The 18543-nt window shown below is 30.8% G+C and overlaps 1 protein-coding gene across 1 annotated transcript in view; it reads right to left on the bottom strand.

The window, feature by feature from the left end:
- LOC111685069 (homeobox protein caupolican-like) overlaps positions 1–18543 on the bottom strand; it is a 118838-nt gene that overhangs the window by 16443 nt on the left and 83852 nt on the right. Inside the window, exon 4 of the mRNA XM_046952902.1 lies at positions 8447–9015. Coding sequence (XP_046808858.1) covers positions 8447–9015 — 569 coding nt within the window. The remainder of the gene's footprint in view (positions 1–8446; positions 9016–18543) is intronic.

Raw genomic sequence — 18543 nt, forward strand, 5'->3', positions numbered from 1 at the left:
ACTAGAACTGAACTAGAACTGAACTAGAACTGAACTAGAACTGAACTAGAACTGAACTAGAACTGAACTAGGACTGAACTAGAACTGAACTAGAACTAAACTAGAACTAAACTAAAACTGAACTAGAAAATCGAATTTTCTGAAAGAGGCTTTGTATGGGTGCTAGGGTCAAATATGGACCAAGCCCTATAAAGTTTTGTGAATATATTTTTATTTATATTATATTTATTTGTGCTAAATTTCATCGCGATATTTGTGTTTATAAGTTAATTTTGGACATTCAAGTAATTTTCTGAAGGGGACTTTGTGGAGCTAGGGCCAAATGAGGTCCGATCTTTATGAAATTTGCCAAGGCCATCAAAACTTGTGCCGTTTTGATGACCGATTTTATTCATTTTCAATAAGCTTTGTCCTTGGTTCAAAAAAAAGCGTGTGTGCCTAATTTCATTCAATTATCTTGAAAATTGTGACCTGTACCTTGTGCACAAGGTTTACATGGACAGCCAGTCAGCCGGACGGACATAGCTAAATCGACTCAGAAAATGATTCTAAGATTGTATGTTACAAACATCAGCACAAACCTAATATACCTCTCCACTAAAGTGGTGTAGGGTATAAAAAGTGTGTATTGAACCATTGCTAACTTTAATAATCGTTTTTGCAGAAGGTCCTTAAAATTTAAAAATACAATTTAATTCAAGTACAATTTAAAATCTTTATAAATAAATTTAAAACAATTATCCCTGAAATGTCATCTCTACAAATACATACATAAGTGTGAAATAAATGTGTTTAACATTTAACACTTGGCATTTTTAGTAAAATCTTTGTATGTAGGTATTGTTATAAAAGTAAAACTTTTAACAGACTTTTAAATAATTAATGACAATTATACAAAAAAATAAAAAACTCTTAAAACTAAAAAGAACAAAGAGACATTTTTCCATTATAATTGAATTTTGAAGCACATTCACTTGACTTTAATTCATCTGTGAAAATTGTTTTAGCACAAAAGTACTCTTAACATAAATATTTTATGATATCAATTACAAAGCACTTAACTTTTATGAAATTTAATATAAAACAACTCTACTTCCAAAATGCAAAAAAAAAAATTGTAAAAAAAGTAAAGTTAGTTCTTATTGTTTTTGCTTAATACTCCATCATGGCCAAGTATGAAGTTTATTGCCAAAAAATGTATATTCAACTTCTACCGCAACCTATTTTAACCCTGTTGCTATAAAACAACATTTAAACTCCCTCCCTGAAGTAATAAAATCAATGTTATTCACAACGTTTTTATTTATTTCTCTCTCTTTTTTTTGTATTTTGGTAGTTCACTGTCTCAAAATTTATAGCTGTAGTGCAAAATCTTTTGCTATCTGGACATTTATTATTACTTGGGAAAAGCTATCAGATTGTTTTATTTTTTTGCACTTGGTTCGAATCGCGTGCCAATATATTTTAAATAGCACACAATCATGGTAAATATACTAGTGTTGTAGATATGCGAATACAGTTGATACGTAAGACTAGTAAAATATGTCTTTCATTGTTACTTTTATGAGAGTTTAATGACTAAAGTTTAAGATTGCTCCCCAATTTAAGTTCTTTTGCAAAGTATTGAACCCATCACCAGATTTATATCATCATCAAAATCTCATCATTCCCATTAATATAGCATTGTATGAGGGAGATTAAGGGTATTTTTAATTATATTTATGGAGTATTTACCTGTTTGTTTAAGGATTTAATATGAAAACGTTGATAAATATTATAGCAATTTCATGTCATTGTTGTTTTGTATATATGTTGAATGAACTAGAACTAAAATGGAACTGAAGTAGAACTGAACTAGAACTGAACTGAACTAGAACTGAACAGGAACTAAACTAGAACTGAATTAGAACTAAACTAGAACTGAAGTAGACCTGAACTAGAACTGAACTAGAACTGAACTAGAACTGAACTAGAACTGAACTAGAACTGAACTAGAACTGAACTAGAACTGAATTAGAACTGAACTAGAACTGAACTAGAACTGAACTAGAACTGAACTAGAACTGAACTAGAACTGAACTAGAACTGAACTAGAACTAAACTAGAACTGAACTTGAACTAGAAATGAACTAGAACTGCACTAGAACTGAACTAGAACAGAACTTGAACAGAACTAGAACTGAACTAGAACTGAACTAGAACTGAACTAGAACAGAACTAGAACTGAACTAGAACTGAACTAGAACTGAACTAGAACTGAACTAGAACTGAACTAGAACTGAACTAGAACTGAACTAAAACTGAACTAAAACTGAACTAAAACTGAACTAAAAGTGAACTAAAACTGAACTAGAACTGAATTACAACTGAACTGTATCTACACTAGAACTTAAGTAGAACAGAATTAAACTAGAACTGACCTAGAACTGAACAAAAACTGAACTAGAACTGAACTATATCTACACTAGAACTGAAGTAGAACTTGAACTAGAACTAATCTAGAACTGAACTAGAACTATAACTGATCTAGAACTGAACTAGAACTATAACTGATCTAGAACTGAACTAGAAATGAACTATAACGAGAACTGATCTAAAACTGAACTAGAACTGTACTAAAACTAAACTAGAACTGAAATAGAAAGTTGTTTTGTTAAGTTGAGTCAGTCGTTGAGCTCCTTGTTGTAAATATTGAAATACAAAATAGATTTTAAAATTTTCGAATACATATATCAAGTTTAATAAATTCAATAAATTTAAATGAAGAATTCATGTTCTTGAAATTCCTTATTGATAAACATTTAACATTTTACGAAAGAAATTTTTAATTTTTAATAACTTTAAAAGGATCCTTTAAATATGTTTTAGACTTGCTGTCTGTCAAAGCAATGACAATGTTAAATAACAAATTACTTCAAAGTCAAAATACTTAAATCTCAATTACTCATAAAAATTCCTAAATATAAACATTTATACCATAAGATACACACATAATTACATATGTATGTTTGTCAACATATCGTATACAAATATTCATGTAAGTAAGTAGATGAATTCATGGATCTCCCCTTAATATACGAGAAAACCTGTGATGATGACCTGTCATCATCATCACACACACTAAAAAGTTATAAAGTATCGTACTCAACGTAATAGTGACTGGCTGACTGACTGCATCTGTATCGGTCTAGGGGAGTATTTATATCCACAACATAAAGTTTAACTAATGAAAATTCTACCGTTGTTATGTAGATGTTGATGTTGCCCTTCTGCACATGGTTTTTAGTTGCAAAACAAGCTGAGCAAGATAAAGAAAACAAAAACAACAAAGAAAAACGGCCTATAAAAATAAATAAAGTCTAAACTAAATTATATTCATACGTTGAATGTATGTATGTATGTAGTTCCACCGACTTGTTAACAGTGATATCTTTTACTTTCAAAGACAATGAACGATGGTAGTTGGTAAAACGGTAATGTTGATACCTATGCTCTTCATGATGACGACGACGTTGCTGATGTTTATGTTGATGAAGAAGTGAAAAATGATGAATTATATTTGACAACAACATTGACTTACAGACATACTAGAGTATCTCTACCATTAGCGGTTTATTGTATGAATGTATTTGAGTGTAGTGTAGTGTAGATACTTGTATGCATGTTGTATACAAGTGTACTTGAGCTTTAAGTATTTGTTTATATTTTGTTTACACACACCACTATCTTAATATACATACATATATTTACATATAAGTTATTGAAGTATGCATGTTTGTGTGTGTGTATAGTAAGTGTCCCTTTTGATGTTTAAAGATACAAATATAATCTGCATAAAAGTTTGCTACAGACCCTTGCAAGGGGGGAAAGCAAGTTAAAAGCTTTATCATTAAATTTAACATCCTTGACATTGTGTTTATTTTAAGAGTCACGTGATACGCAACGAACCATGCTACAAATTTACTTAAAATCACATATATTAACATTCATATTTTGTACATGCAACAAAGGGGGGAAAGCGAAATAAAACTTTGGTCAAAATGCACAAAATGTTATTTATATTTACCAGCAACATTAAAAAAAATAATAATAAAAAAACAACTGAATTTCGACTTCATTACAGCCTATAACGAATAGTGAGGTTGTTTTCTTTACAGACCTCCTTCAATCAAAATATGACAAACACTATAAACAAAATATTTTAAACTTTCCTCACCTCTTGCGATATGAAAAATAATATATAGTCAGTGAAGCGTGACTTCGTCAATCGAAATATCACAAATTTCAAAGCGGCCGAGTGTTGATGATCATCTGAATTAAAAATCTTTTTCTTTAGATGAGTAGTTTAGTCAACATCATGCGTTGTCTAGAAAAATGGATTGCCTTTAGCTAGTCATCATACTTCGACGTGGGCTTCATATGCTTCGACTAGACTATAGACTAGACTATAGACTAGACTATAGACTAGACTATAGACTAGACTATAGACTAGACTATAGACTAGACTATAGACTAGACTATAGACTAGACTATAGACTAGACTATAGACTAGACTATAGGCTAGACTATGGACTAGACTATAGACTAGACTATAGACTAGACTTGGATTGGATTTTGCGATTTCTCATGATATGTGTTTGTTGGCGGAAATACACTTTTGGGACTTTGTGATTTTTATTGAGATCCAAAAATCCTACTATTCATGTAATTAACTAAATTAATTCTAAAGATTGAAACTAGTTATATAATCAAAATAGAAATAAAACATCCCTTTTAAACAATATCATTTAAAGTTTATTTTTAAAGTCATTAAGCCATTCATTTCACATATAAATTATTCAATTTTTGTTTGTTAATAGTCATTTGTCAAGCATATGACAAATTCATAATTTGATCATAAATAATAGACAGACGACAGTAACTGTAACGGAGAGGAAAAAAACTAAACATTCAACTAATTAATAGAAGACAATTTGATGACAATACACACAAACATACGTATACTTGAACATTTTCCTAATGATATTAGAATTTGAACCCCCCAATAAAGAAGTTACAAAAATACACCCTTTTCTAAAACACACATTCATACATATTTACTTTCAAAGCCAACAGATAGATACACTTTGGTATTATGCGCCAAATTAAATTCAACCTCAATTGAGGGTTCATTTATTTTCACTGTTTCATTTTGAAAAAGATGAAAAAACTGAAATAATGTGATATGAATTTATATGCAAGGACAAATGAGCAGTATGTGTCCTTGTATATTATCAACTGATGCTTTAATAATTCTACCACTCAATTTATAATAATAAATGAATGAATGATAGAATGAAAACAATAATAGAAAAAACAAAACAATGAAATAAGTGAAATCATTACTTCATTTACACCCTTTCAAAAGCACACAACAGGGAAAGGAGCAGTGTTGCTTCCCCAAAATACTTTCAATTCTTACAATGAGTGTCATTGAGCTCTTTATTGCGTTCGGTGTTAATTTTATGCGACACATCATACGCCCTCGACATCTTTTCCGGATTTGTTGTTGCTGTGGTGTTTATCCAGCAACACACATTGTCAAGGCCAGTCAAGTATTTTACTTGTGTGGAAAGTTATTAAAATAACAGGGATTTAAAAGGGTTACTTCAATAACTGACTAACGTAAATTTTCGATTGATGTTTTTATAGCAAATTTTCGATAAATTTTATTTTTTTTAGAAAATTTTAGATAAATTTTGTTTTATTGAAAATTTTTGATAAATTTTGCTTTTACAAAAAATTACCAATAAATTTTTAATAAATTTTATATTTTATATAATTTTTTCAAAAAATTTTGCTTTTTAAAGAAAATTTTCGATAAATTTCGTTTATAAGGAAATTTTTGATAAATTTCGTTACAATATAAATATTTTTCGATTAATTCCGTTTTCATATAAAACTTTCGATAAATTTTATTTTTATAGATAATTTCGTTTTTAAAGAAAATTTGTGATAAATTTAGTTTTTTATAGAAAATTTGCAATAAATTTCGTTTTTATATAAAAAATTTTCGTTTTTATATAAAATTTTCGATAAATTTCGTTTGTATAGAATTTTTTATAAATTTCATTTTTATAGAAAATTTTCGGTAAATCTCGTTTTATTGAGAGTTTTCGAGTTTTCTTGAAAATTTTGTTTAATAGAAAATTTGCGATAAATTTCGTTTTTATAGAAAATTTTCGATAAATTTTGTTTTTATAGAAAATTTTGATAAAATTTTATTTTATAGACAATTTTCAATAATTTTTTTATAGAAACCTTTAGAAAAAAAACTTCGTATTTATAGAAAATTTTAGATAAATTTCCTTTTTGTAAAAAATTTTCTATAAACTTCGTTTTAATAAAGACAACATTTTTTTATAAATTTTCTTTTTATAGAAAACTTTTGATAAATTTCCCTTTTGTAGACAATTTTCGGATTATTTCCCTTTAATATATTACTATCGATAAATTTTCCTTTTATAGACAACTTTCTTTAAATTTCCCTTTTGAAGACACCTTTCGATAAATTTTACTTCTATAGACAACTTTTGTTAAATTTTCTTTTTATAGACTACTATCAATAAAAATTTGACCAAATATTTATTAAAAAAATATGTTATTTTTTCTAAATTTGAACCCGTCTAATAAAAACAAGTGCGTATGCATTTGTATTACAATGAGATTGAAAAATGATATTAAATAAGCATTTGAAATTATTGCTGTTGCTTGGTTGCAACTTATTTGAATTTTTACTTTGGCAACCCCTTTAATTCGGCACAGCGGGTATCGATTCATCTTGCCCCAACCACAATTTCTTACTCACCCACTCTCTCCTTTTCGTTTTGCGTAAGTTTCACCAGGGCCAGCAGCGATAATGGAAACTGAATGTGTTTCATTCGTGGCGGCGTATATTCGGTTGAAACGTTTTATTTTTGGTTAACCATTTCACAATATTTCAACAAATACTATACAATCACTCTCACATAGATTTTTTTCTTCTTTTGGACGCGTATGAATGCTTTAAACGCCCTTAGTTTATGCTTTTGATTTCATCTTGCCACTTTCTATGCTTAGGTCTTTTTAAAGTGGTCCGGAAGTTTTTCCCTCTGTTGAGCCACAGCATTTAACATTGTAGTTAAGAGTTTCTTTGTTGATATGTTCTTTTCATTTTAGGTTAAAGCTATAAACATATGCAGCTCACGTTGCCCGGCATAAATCTAATGCGTTCTGCTCAACGCCTCTTTGTTACAATCCGAATTGTTTGTGTTGCCGTCATTCAACGACAGAGAGACTGAATGCGAAAAAGCGGGTGTTCGAGTGCGTGTGTGTACGCGTAAAAGTCTACTGACTCGAGTTAAGTTATAATTTTGTGTTTAAGTTGAGGGCGAGTGAGACTGCGACTCGTCTAGTCATCTAAATGTGATTTTTATTTTATTTGTTTGCAGATTGTGGAGGGTTAAACCACCACTGGCAATCAGTCTGTCTGTATGTCTGTCTGGCTGTGTCGTAGCAGAGTCCTTTGGTATTTATTGTATAACAAAAATATAATTTTGGTTAAAAAGGGGAAACCACTGCATTATGTTTGGCCAAATATTTTGTGGGTCTCTTTTTTATGAGCCGCAGCAGCAGGGCTATAAAGAGCTGGGTTGAGACGGAGTCTGTTACATGCTCTAACGCCTTATTTAATCTCTCTGGGGACATTTTCAGTTTGAAAGCTTTTTATTGTGTGCTAAAAGGACTATTTATTTTCAATTGGGGTAATTTTGTTGTTGTCGGTATTTTCCTTAGTATTGTGATAAATTAAATTGAATTAAAGTAAATAATGAAATAAAAATAAACTTGACCTACCTCAAGATATTTTAAGGAAAAAAATCTATAAAATCAAAATTTATTTTTTTTATTTAAAAACTAACTAACTAACTAACTAACTAACTAACTAACTAACTAACTAACTAACTAACTAACTAACTAACTAACTAACTAACTAACTAACTGACTAACTAACTAACTAACTAACTAACTTACTAACTAACTAACTAACTAACTAACTAACTAACTAACTAACTAACTAACTAACTAACTAACTATCTAACCAACTAACTAACCAACTAACTAACTAACCAACTAATTAATTAACTATCTAACTAACAAGAAAATTCTGAATGCATTGGTCTGGAACAAGGGATACAGAAAAGATCTCTAAATCTTCTATCTCTCCCACAATAAAATCAAATAAAGTATTGAAAGACATTTCATAGGTTTTTCCAAAAACGAGAGTTAGATTCTCTCGCCTTCACAAAATTAAAAAAGTTATTGAGCTTATTTTAATAATTTTTATTTTATACTGCATTCCCAAAATAACTTTTCTGTCATAACTTACCAAAATTGTCCAAATGTTAAAAAAAATACATATGTATTTTACCTTTCACTTGCGTGCTTAATCCTGTAATACTATGATGATGATGATTTCCAGTGAGATCTGTTGCAACACCCACGCCAGTTAATGCACCAGCACTACTAACAGCACCACCACCACCACTGTTTGCCACATTGTTGTTAAGGCCTATAGCGCCATTACCACCTGTTGCACTTAAATGCGTTTCGTATTCGACACGTTTAAGCGTTGGCATTACTGGCGTCTGTAGCGGTGCAGCAGATGCAGATGCAGCTACACTTGTACTTGATGTCGAACGTATTCTAGCATCATCCTCATGTTCTTTCTCGTCATCTGAGCCCAGAGCATCTTCATCTTCCGTACGATTCTTGGGTTCCCATGTCATTTTGTTTTCTTTTTTCAAACGTCTGCGAGCATTGGCGAACCATGTGGAGACCTGCGTCAGAGTCATTTTAGTGATTATTGCCAGCATGATCTTCTCGCCTTTGGTTGGATATGGATTTTTCATATGTTCATTTAGCCAGGCCTTCAGTGTTGCCGTCGATTCTCGTGTAGCATTTTTGCGACGTGATGCTAAATCATAACTGGCGCCATAACTGCGAGCGGAACACAAAGATAGGGAGGGGTGAAAAGAAAAACAATAAGAAAATATTAAAATAAGTCAGAAATAAGTAACGCGTAAACAGGGTAAGAGTTACAAAAAAAAAAAACGAGATGAGTGAAAAACAAAACAAAATTATTGTTAACTTTGTTAACAGTGAAAATAAGAGTTAAATGTTTGCATTTGCAAGTATTTATGGCCTGTTGGTTTTTTGTGCAACCCATTAACGCAACAGCAACAAAAACGTACAAAAACTCGCAATACTTTATATACGAGTATTAAGCCCACATGAGGTCTGGACACAAAAAGTAAAACCCCCCTTAGAGCTGGAACTGTGTAAGACACATTAGCACAATAGTACATTTTCTTCTTTCTACTTCTTCTCCTCTTGGCGGTATTGCAATTCTACTTATTTATTTATTTATTTTTTGTTTTACACAATTTATGCAGCGTTTTGTTTTTGTTGCTGTTGTTGTCTAAAAGCTTAAATATTCATCATTTACAGTTGATTCATAACTTTATTAACTTGATAGTGAGCAATTGTTATTTTTGCTCTGTTTTTAAATATTGTTTTACATTAAAATAGACTAGTTGCACCCTACATTTCATTAAAGTGTACTCTATAACTCACCAAATCGATTTGAAACTATATTTAATTAAGAAAAGATTCTTTAAACACTTAAAGCTCAATGTGGCGATAGCAAGTTAGAGGTAGTATCTGCACCCCTAAAAGCGGCATTAGAATAACTTTAAGAAATCACATTTACTGAAGTCCACATTAGGTTGATAAAATAGATAAGTAAATTAGCACAGTAATTACAGAATAAAGAATAGAAGTTTTCATACTGTACTCAAATCCTTGCCAGGTGTACGGGGATTGTAGGTGATATACATATATAAACTAGGATCATAAGGAAGAAAGTAATGCAGCTCAGCATATGTTTTAAAATTCAGTACATCTAGCATAGTAACATGATTGCTTTCATTACCAGAAACTATTTATAATCTCGGAAAATTTTCAAAAAGAATTGGTTTGCCCTATAATGCCTGGCACATAAGAAGTTATCAGGGTGAAGAGCAATCAATTGATTATCTTCTTTGTCAGTGAATATCCTATTCAAATTCCTAACACAATAATTTGAATATTCGACGATCTTTCAGAGATATTTAGGGCAACACCAGTGAAAGACCCTCATCTTGGTGTTATTACAAACCGGTTAAAAAGTGATCCTACAAATACCACTAATCTGCCGGAGTTTCGCAGAGTTTCGGCCTTTGGGTTATTCCGATTATTGGAGACGGGCCTTCTGGGTATTGTTGGTGGCTGTGATTAAAATCCAAATTTTAGGGAAGAGAATTTTAATTAAAAGACTAATGCACTGTAAAGTCTATAATTCGAGATATGTTCTGTGCCGTTGCCGCGACAACAGATACCCCACAGAGGAGTGACTGTAGGACTAAGCGTTGGAAATAAGTTAGTGTCAATTGTATGAAATAGAATTAACGAATATGTGGACCTTACCCACTCGTTTACCTATAGTGAGTGTGTCGCTGTGATTGATGTAAGGAATTGTATACAAGTATTACCATTGAATTTTCCTTCCTTGTCCAGGTAGTTAGTTAGTTAGTTAGTTTTAAAGAAGGAAGTATACACATCAAATCCGAAGAAATACACCTAGGCCTCTATCGGGCTTGTTGTGCGCACCTTAACCAGTGTCACAGGTGGAAATCGAACCCACCACCTCCAGTCTTCCAGACTAGAACACTAACCACTAACCTACCGGAGGCCATGTATATCAGGGTTTGCTCGGTTTACAACAGATTTACCACAATTCTCTATGAGTAAGAACAATTCTTCGCCATATTTTGATGGCTTCATGTTTCAGTCTACAGACTACGCTTCTAGATGATGCTGCCGATTTAACAGAGGTCATTGCATCGGCGTAGTTGCAAACGGAAGTGATGTTTTTGCATCTCGGAAGTAAGGCGCAGGCCATCAATGATCAGAGATTATATACCTCGAGTACTTGAGCAAAATGCTTGTACATTTATCGGTTGCGGAGGTTGTAAGTCTTCAAATTAGGTCTTTAAATCAGATATGTACGAAAAACATAATTTAAGTCTTGTTGTGCCAAACTGATCTCACAATTTTGATTTTACTTGATTTGAAATTAAAATAAGTGAGATTTAAAAATGTAAAAGATTTAATTAATCCTTAAATAAGCTTAATTTAATTCAGAAATCAGATAAAATACTTAGTTAAATCACTAATATACAAATACATACACATTAATATTAACATTAAACACACATACATATGAGAATTACAATGTATTTTTCAAATAAGTAAGATATGAAACTGAATTAATTAAGAAATGAAATTATTAAAGAAGATTTAAGTATAAATCGCTTACGAAATAACTCTTCCTATATTGAATCTGTTATTAGCTTCTTTAGCAGAGTTATTGTTAGGAATCGAACCTATCATCTAATAGGTAGTATAAAAAGTAGTTTTTCAATAAATATATAGGAGAAGTCATCTGTCGTATAATATCATTAAAAGTCACCTTTTTGTTAACTACATTAAATAATTTTCTCAATAAATATCGCACTGAGGTCTCTTGGTCTGACTAAGTGGCTAAATTGCTGAATGGCCGGCTGGACGTCTATCTGACTGAACATATTATTCGTTCTTCATATGGTCTCACATCAAAAAATGTATAATGTGCATTATATTTTCGTATATTTATACATAAATACTACATATATTTTTTTGACTCAGCAGGTGTTTGTCATTGTGATGTATTTTAGCAAATGCATTTTTAGTCAGTTTTGTGTTTTTTATTGCATTTTATTTATTTATGTTGTCACAATTCGACTAATATGTTTAGTGGCATTGTAACAGCAGGATTATTTAAACAAAAAAATTAAAATACATAAAGTTGAGAAAAAAAAGATGCACAAATACTGCTGCAAAAATTACCTAAATGGAGCTTAAACTAAAGCCGGTTGGTCAATCGATCCGCATGATAAATACACGTAATAATATTTATTTGCCAAAATTGCATATGGATAATTTTCAATTTAAGTTGTCATCTAATGGAAAAATTACAATAAATCAATCAATGCTTGAACTAGTTTCCACTGCACATACACAGACAAACACACACATACATACATACTCATATGCTCGCTAATCATCAATCTCTAAATGTAATTAATTTTTAAGGAGATTTTAAATAGTTTTAAGTTGTTTATTTAATTGAAAAATCATTTCAATAAATAGTTGACATAAACAGTTGCCAATTGAAATATCAGTGGCGTGAAGCAATCAATGTTCTATTCCTGTTTGCAATTACCATAAATGTTTTCGATTGGGTGTAAAATGTGTAAAGTGGATATGGTTATAAGCTGTCAATTTTTGGTGCAACATTATTTGATTAATGAAATGTCGATATAATGCTCTAATAAATAGTGTAAAAATACTAATTAAGGCATTTAATTTTTTCATTCCGTTATGGGCATGTCTAATGTCATGCCAATTATTTGATTTTGAAAAATATTTATTAGAAAATTTACTTTGCAAATTATTTATTTCAAATGTCTTCGATTTGTCTGAAATGTTTAAAAGACTCTTCATGGAAAACATCATTAGATAAAGTGTGTTAGTTTTTTTCATCAATCTTCCATTATTTATTTATTTCAAATTCAATTTGTAAAATTCACTCCTTTTTCTACGTGAGTTTTCCTTATAAAATACGTTATTTAAATTTTGTTTGGAAACGAAGAGTGAGTCGGATAAAAATTACCTCTATTAGAATGTCACTAAAAGTGTGGCATTAAAATTTATTATCAAAATAACGTGAAATTCATTATAGGAATGAAAAACGACATGAAACATACATACTTATACACAGATGAACAAACAAACAAACACACATAGACAAATGTTAAATAACATGCAACAAACAAATATTTTGTTCAATATACAGTGTGTACAAAAAGTTTTTTGACTGTCTGCTATTATCGTTAAACAGTTCTTTCTTCTTGTTACTTTGGAGTATTTATGAAATTAGTAATCTTGTGTGACGACTGAACACCGTCCCATTGTGCTTTTTACACAAAGGTGGCAGTTTATGTGGAATTTTCGTCCACGATACGTGCACTTTGCTCAAGTATATAAGCTTTATTATTTCAGACCACTGCCGCTCTATTGCTTAACTTTCGAGATTCAAAAACATCACTTCCGTTTACTACCAGGCAAATGGGTTGGCCTGTGTTGAGTCGGCAACAGCACCGAAGAACGAATCCATCAAATAAGTAGAAGACTTTGTTCTTACTCACAGAGAACATAGTTTTATCTGAACATACTTGTACTAGGAAGAGAAATTCAATGGTATCACTTTTATAAGATATTTTTTATCCATCACCATTCAATCCTGCACATTTCTCATTCATCCAACACACTCAAAAGATAAATACATACGACTGACTTAATCAAGGTATAAGAGCGGACACCAACAAATTTCCAACGCTCAGTTCCGCAGTCACTCCTCTTTGGAACTAAGCGCGAAATATAGACTACACCGTACATTAGTCTCTTATCCGCCAGTTATTCCTCATGCCAATTTATTGCATTTGGTATCGATAATAACTTCGCTCGATTTATTTCAAACTTTCTCAGAGATCGCACTGTGCGAGTTGTTATTAATGGAATCTCATCAAACGAGTTCTAGATTAATTGACGTACGTCTTATCTTCATGAACTTTTATGTCAAACTTCCAGCTCTATCTACTTTTTTGCCGATAACAGTATTACTGTTACAGTAATATCTGCCATTCTTATTTATTCAATTATAGGCCAAGCCCTCTAGAGATTGGGGCAATGAGGCGTAATATGAATCACAAAATCACGACTTGATAAAAATCTGTGAATTGGGTCGTTTTAACAGAGTCGACTTTTTTTTAACACATAAACGTATGGCAGATAATGTTGGTTTATTTATATTTATGGGTGGTGTTGATATTAAGGATCCAGAAACTCTTGATGTTCTGGGCATGAAAATACAGTGTGATGTCCGATGGATTAAACACATTTTCCAACTGTCGAAAGAAGCATTTAAGTGTCACGTAAGATATCACTCCATCTGATTATCTTTCTAATTACACCACTTATATCCGAACGAAAATGGACTACAACTCCCATGAATGGGCCGGAGCTTCTAAGTTTATTTTGGAGTTACTCGACGACGTACAAGGGAGGACAAAGGTACTTATCAGTGACAGTAGGGTATCCAACTCTATTGATTCTATAGAACACCGTCACAACGTCGGGTGTATTAAAGAACTCATTTCCGATACCCGTATATTTTTACGCAGCACACGACTGTCATCAAGAACACACTCATTTGTGGTCGATTAGCCAGTGGACCGCACAACACATTACAGGAGAAATTAATTCTTCAGCCGCACTGTCACTTTCGATGTGAAAAGATTTAAACCCAATGTTCACAAACACTACTCCCTCTATCCTCCCACCCACAACCTATTTTTATAGTTCTAGCTTTATATTTGTCATTAATATTAGCTTAAAGTTAGTCTTCAAAGTAGTTCAGGCTATAGTGTTTGTTAAAAATCAGTGTGAATATTGATCAGTCTATATTTTTGAGTTTAGATTAGTCTATAGTCTTGACAAAGATCATTTTATAGCTTTTATATATATATGAATCTTCAAAGAAGGTCTTCTAGCAAGCATCGATCAGTTTAAAGTTAATAGGTATAGATCAGTCTTAAATCTTGATTAAAAATTAGTAAATATACGTCATTTTGAATTATATTAATGACGGAGATCAGGCTTTACTATATAGAGATCAGTCGTTACTTGGCTGAACATAAATTTACGGTATAGATAAGACCACAGTCTTCCTGAAAGATCAATCTATATTTGTGAATGTAAATCAGTTCAAATATAATATTTTACTCTTTGCCGTTGTCTGTCTTATAATGAATTCCACAAAAAAATCTTTAAAAAGTTCCACAAAACGTCTTTAAAAAGTTTTCAGCCATGAGCTTTCTTACGATAAGTGCCGTTCCACTTTTCAATTCACTAACTGAAACATCAGCATTACTTTGACTGCAAATAAAATCATTTTCTCTTTAAAGCAATTCAAAGAAATGGAAACAGTCGGAATCATAAAAAAGACCATTTCTAAAACATTGAGTCTGCGATTCCCCAGAACACGCCTCAAATAGATCAGATGATATCATATTTTTCTATTGCTTATGTCTTATTTTTCTTATTTTTCTATTGCAAATGTCTATGGCCCTTTTCTGTTTAAACATTTTGGATTCAAGGAACCAAATTTTTGATTTTCCTATAATCGATAATTATATATGAATAAATTAAATATTCATCATAACTTACTTACAGATCTAAAATATAAACATTCTGCTTTGTTCTAAAACTTTTTTGATATCCTTTTCGTAAAGTTACTCATATAAACATATTGATGTAAAACGAAAACATTTGTCAACTGCTTGTCAAAGTCGTAAAGAGGCAAATAAATTTGTTATTTTCTATACCGTTATACCAACTTATTTACAAATACGTTAGTATATATACTATAAATATGAAGGTATGTAAATATGTAAAAAAAAAAAAACAAAATAAATATGTGTGACATAAAAATATATGGCTTTTAGTAAAATTTTATTTTATTTTCAATACTTACATATGTATGTATTCAAGTATGTGTATAAAAAAAAAATTGTAAGTGGATGTGAACACACTGAATGAGTGATTACACCCGCAGCAGTGCCTAAAGGCTTATGAGACATTCCCGCTCACACATACTTGTTAAATTTTATATTTGTAAATGCGAATAAAATATAATGAAAAGGAATTACAGACATTTACATTAACCACATGCGCGTCTGCGTGACATTTCAATATCAATCATTAAAAATCTAAACAACAAACTTGAAGTCAAAGTTAAATTTTAAGAAAACAAAAAACAATAAAACCCAACCCGTACAAATAATTCATTTGAAATTGAATGGATTTCTTTTTAGACGGTATTAATTTGTAATTTTATTTTTTTTTTTTTGGTTTGTTTTATATAAATAAAATTTATAAGTGTTAAACGCTGCAAATGTGCCAAAATAAGACATTTTGACAAATCTCAAAATTTTCATTGACTATACAAATACAACATCTTATATCTTGGTATAAGGATCATTTTGGTATTTTAGATTATATGAAATAAATAATATGTTTTTTAGGTTAGACAGCCAGTCATATATTATTCACTTTGTTAGTCAAGGTCAAATAGAAGAAAGTTTTTTCTCTATTTAGCTCTGAATATTTAAAAAAAAATTGCGAAAATTTATAAACTTTTATTTAATTTTTTAGACTTGTCATTGAGAGGAAAAATATCCTTGTAATATTTTTATTGTTATTAAGGCAACAGGCACTCCTTTTTTGATGATTTTTCTTTTATATTTATTTTTGCATGTTTGTATGTAAATTCAAAAAATTTCGGCAGAATGTGACCAGCTTGTGTACTTATCTATAGACCGGTATAGTATTTAAAACCAATTATATAGTCTTGACTATAGCCAATTATATAGTCTTGACTATAGCCAATAATATAGTCTTGACTATAGCACAGTCTATAGTTTTGACAACAGCACAGTCTATAGTATTGACTATAACCCAGTCTATAGGTATGACTACAGCCCGGTCTATAGTCTTGGCTATAGCCCAGTCTTTAGTCTTGTCTATAGCCAAGTCTGTAGTCTTGACTATAGCCCAGTTTATAATACTGATTATAGCCCAGTCTATAGTCTTGACTATAGCCCAATCTATAGTCTTGCCTATAGCCCAGTTTATAGTCTTAAGTTTAATATATAGTCTTGAATATAGCGAAGTCTACAGTTTTGACTATAGCTATAGTCTTGACTATAGCTTAGTCTATAGTCTTGACTATAGCTTAGTCTATAGTCTTGACTATAGCTTAGTCTATAGTCTTGACTATAGCTTAGTCTATAGTCTTGACTATAGCATAGCCTATAGTCTTGATTATAGCTTAGTCTATAGTCTTGACCATAACTTAGTCTATAGTCTTGACTATAGCTTAGTCTATAGTCTTGACTATAGCTTAGTCTATAGTCTTGGCTATAGCATAGTCTATAGTCTTGGCTATAGCTTACTCTATAGTCTTGACTATAGCTTAGTCTATGGTCTTGACTATAGCTTAGTCGATAGTCTTGACTATAGCTTAGTCGATAGTCTTGACTATAGATTAGTCTATAGTCTTGGCAATAGCTTAGTCTATAGTCTTGACAATAGCTTAGTATAAAGTCTTGACTAAAGCTTAGTCTATAGTCTTGACTATAACTTAGTCTATAGTCTGGACTATAGCTTAGTCTATAGTCTTGACTATAGCTTAGTCTATAGTCTTGACTGTAGGTTAGTCTATAGTCTTGACTATAGGTTAGTCTATAGTCTTGACTGTAGGTTAGTCTATAGTCTTGACTATAGGTTAGTCTATAGTCTTGACTATATGTTAGTCTATAGTCTTGACTATAGGTTAGTCTATATTCTTGACTATAGCTTAGTCTATAGTTTTCACTATAGGTTAGTCTATATTCTTGAGTCTATAGTCTTGACTATAGCCCAGTCTATAGTCTTGACTATAGCCCAGTCTATAGTCTTGACTATAGCCCAGTCTATAGTCTTGACTATAGCCCAGTGCAAAAGTTAGTTGAATCATTTTTTCACATTTTTTTCACAATATTTATTAATTAAAATTCTATTTGGTCACATTGTTATGCGCTTTGTGCTTTGGGGGTAAACATGACGTATACTTAATAATATTAATACATATTGTATGTACTTGAATAAATACTTGTGTACTTGATATTATGACTCGTATTTATTATTGTTATTGTTGGGGCATGTTGCACGTATGAATTTGTCTCTAAGAACTATGTGTTTATATACTTAGCTTATATGCATGCATGTATGTATTTATAAAAGAGTGTTGGTTTGATTTGTAAGTGTTTGTTTTTTGTCGTTTTGTTGCGATTTCATTTCATTTGTTTTGATTTATTTTATTTGTTTTATATGACACCCTCAAGTGTTTCGTTGTTATTTATTTTTTCCCCATTTATGCCTAAACAAAATACAACTTCCAGTACTGTTACACATTAATAACATGAACCTTTTGCTATTTGAAAAATATTCGTTTGTAAATATATATTTTTTGGGAGTTTATTTATTTGACTTGATATTCAAACATATTTCATCGTGTGTTTTTTTTTCGGGTGTTAAAGTTGTGTTGTATTGTGTGAATATTTTGAAAAATTACGTTACATTTTTATTCGAAAAACAAATGTGTTACGGTGCAAAAAAAAAAATTAAATAAATAACAAATGTATAAATGTGGGAAAATTTTGTTAAAATATGTCAAATTAATTAAGAATATACTTATGTATATAAATATTTGCAGATTAATTAAAG

The sequence above is a fragment of the Lucilia cuprina genome, chromosome 5 (assembly GCF_022045245.1).
Source record: "Lucilia cuprina isolate Lc7/37 chromosome 5, ASM2204524v1, whole genome shotgun sequence".
Classification (NCBI taxonomy): Eukaryota; Metazoa; Arthropoda; class Insecta; order Diptera; family Calliphoridae; genus Lucilia; species Lucilia cuprina.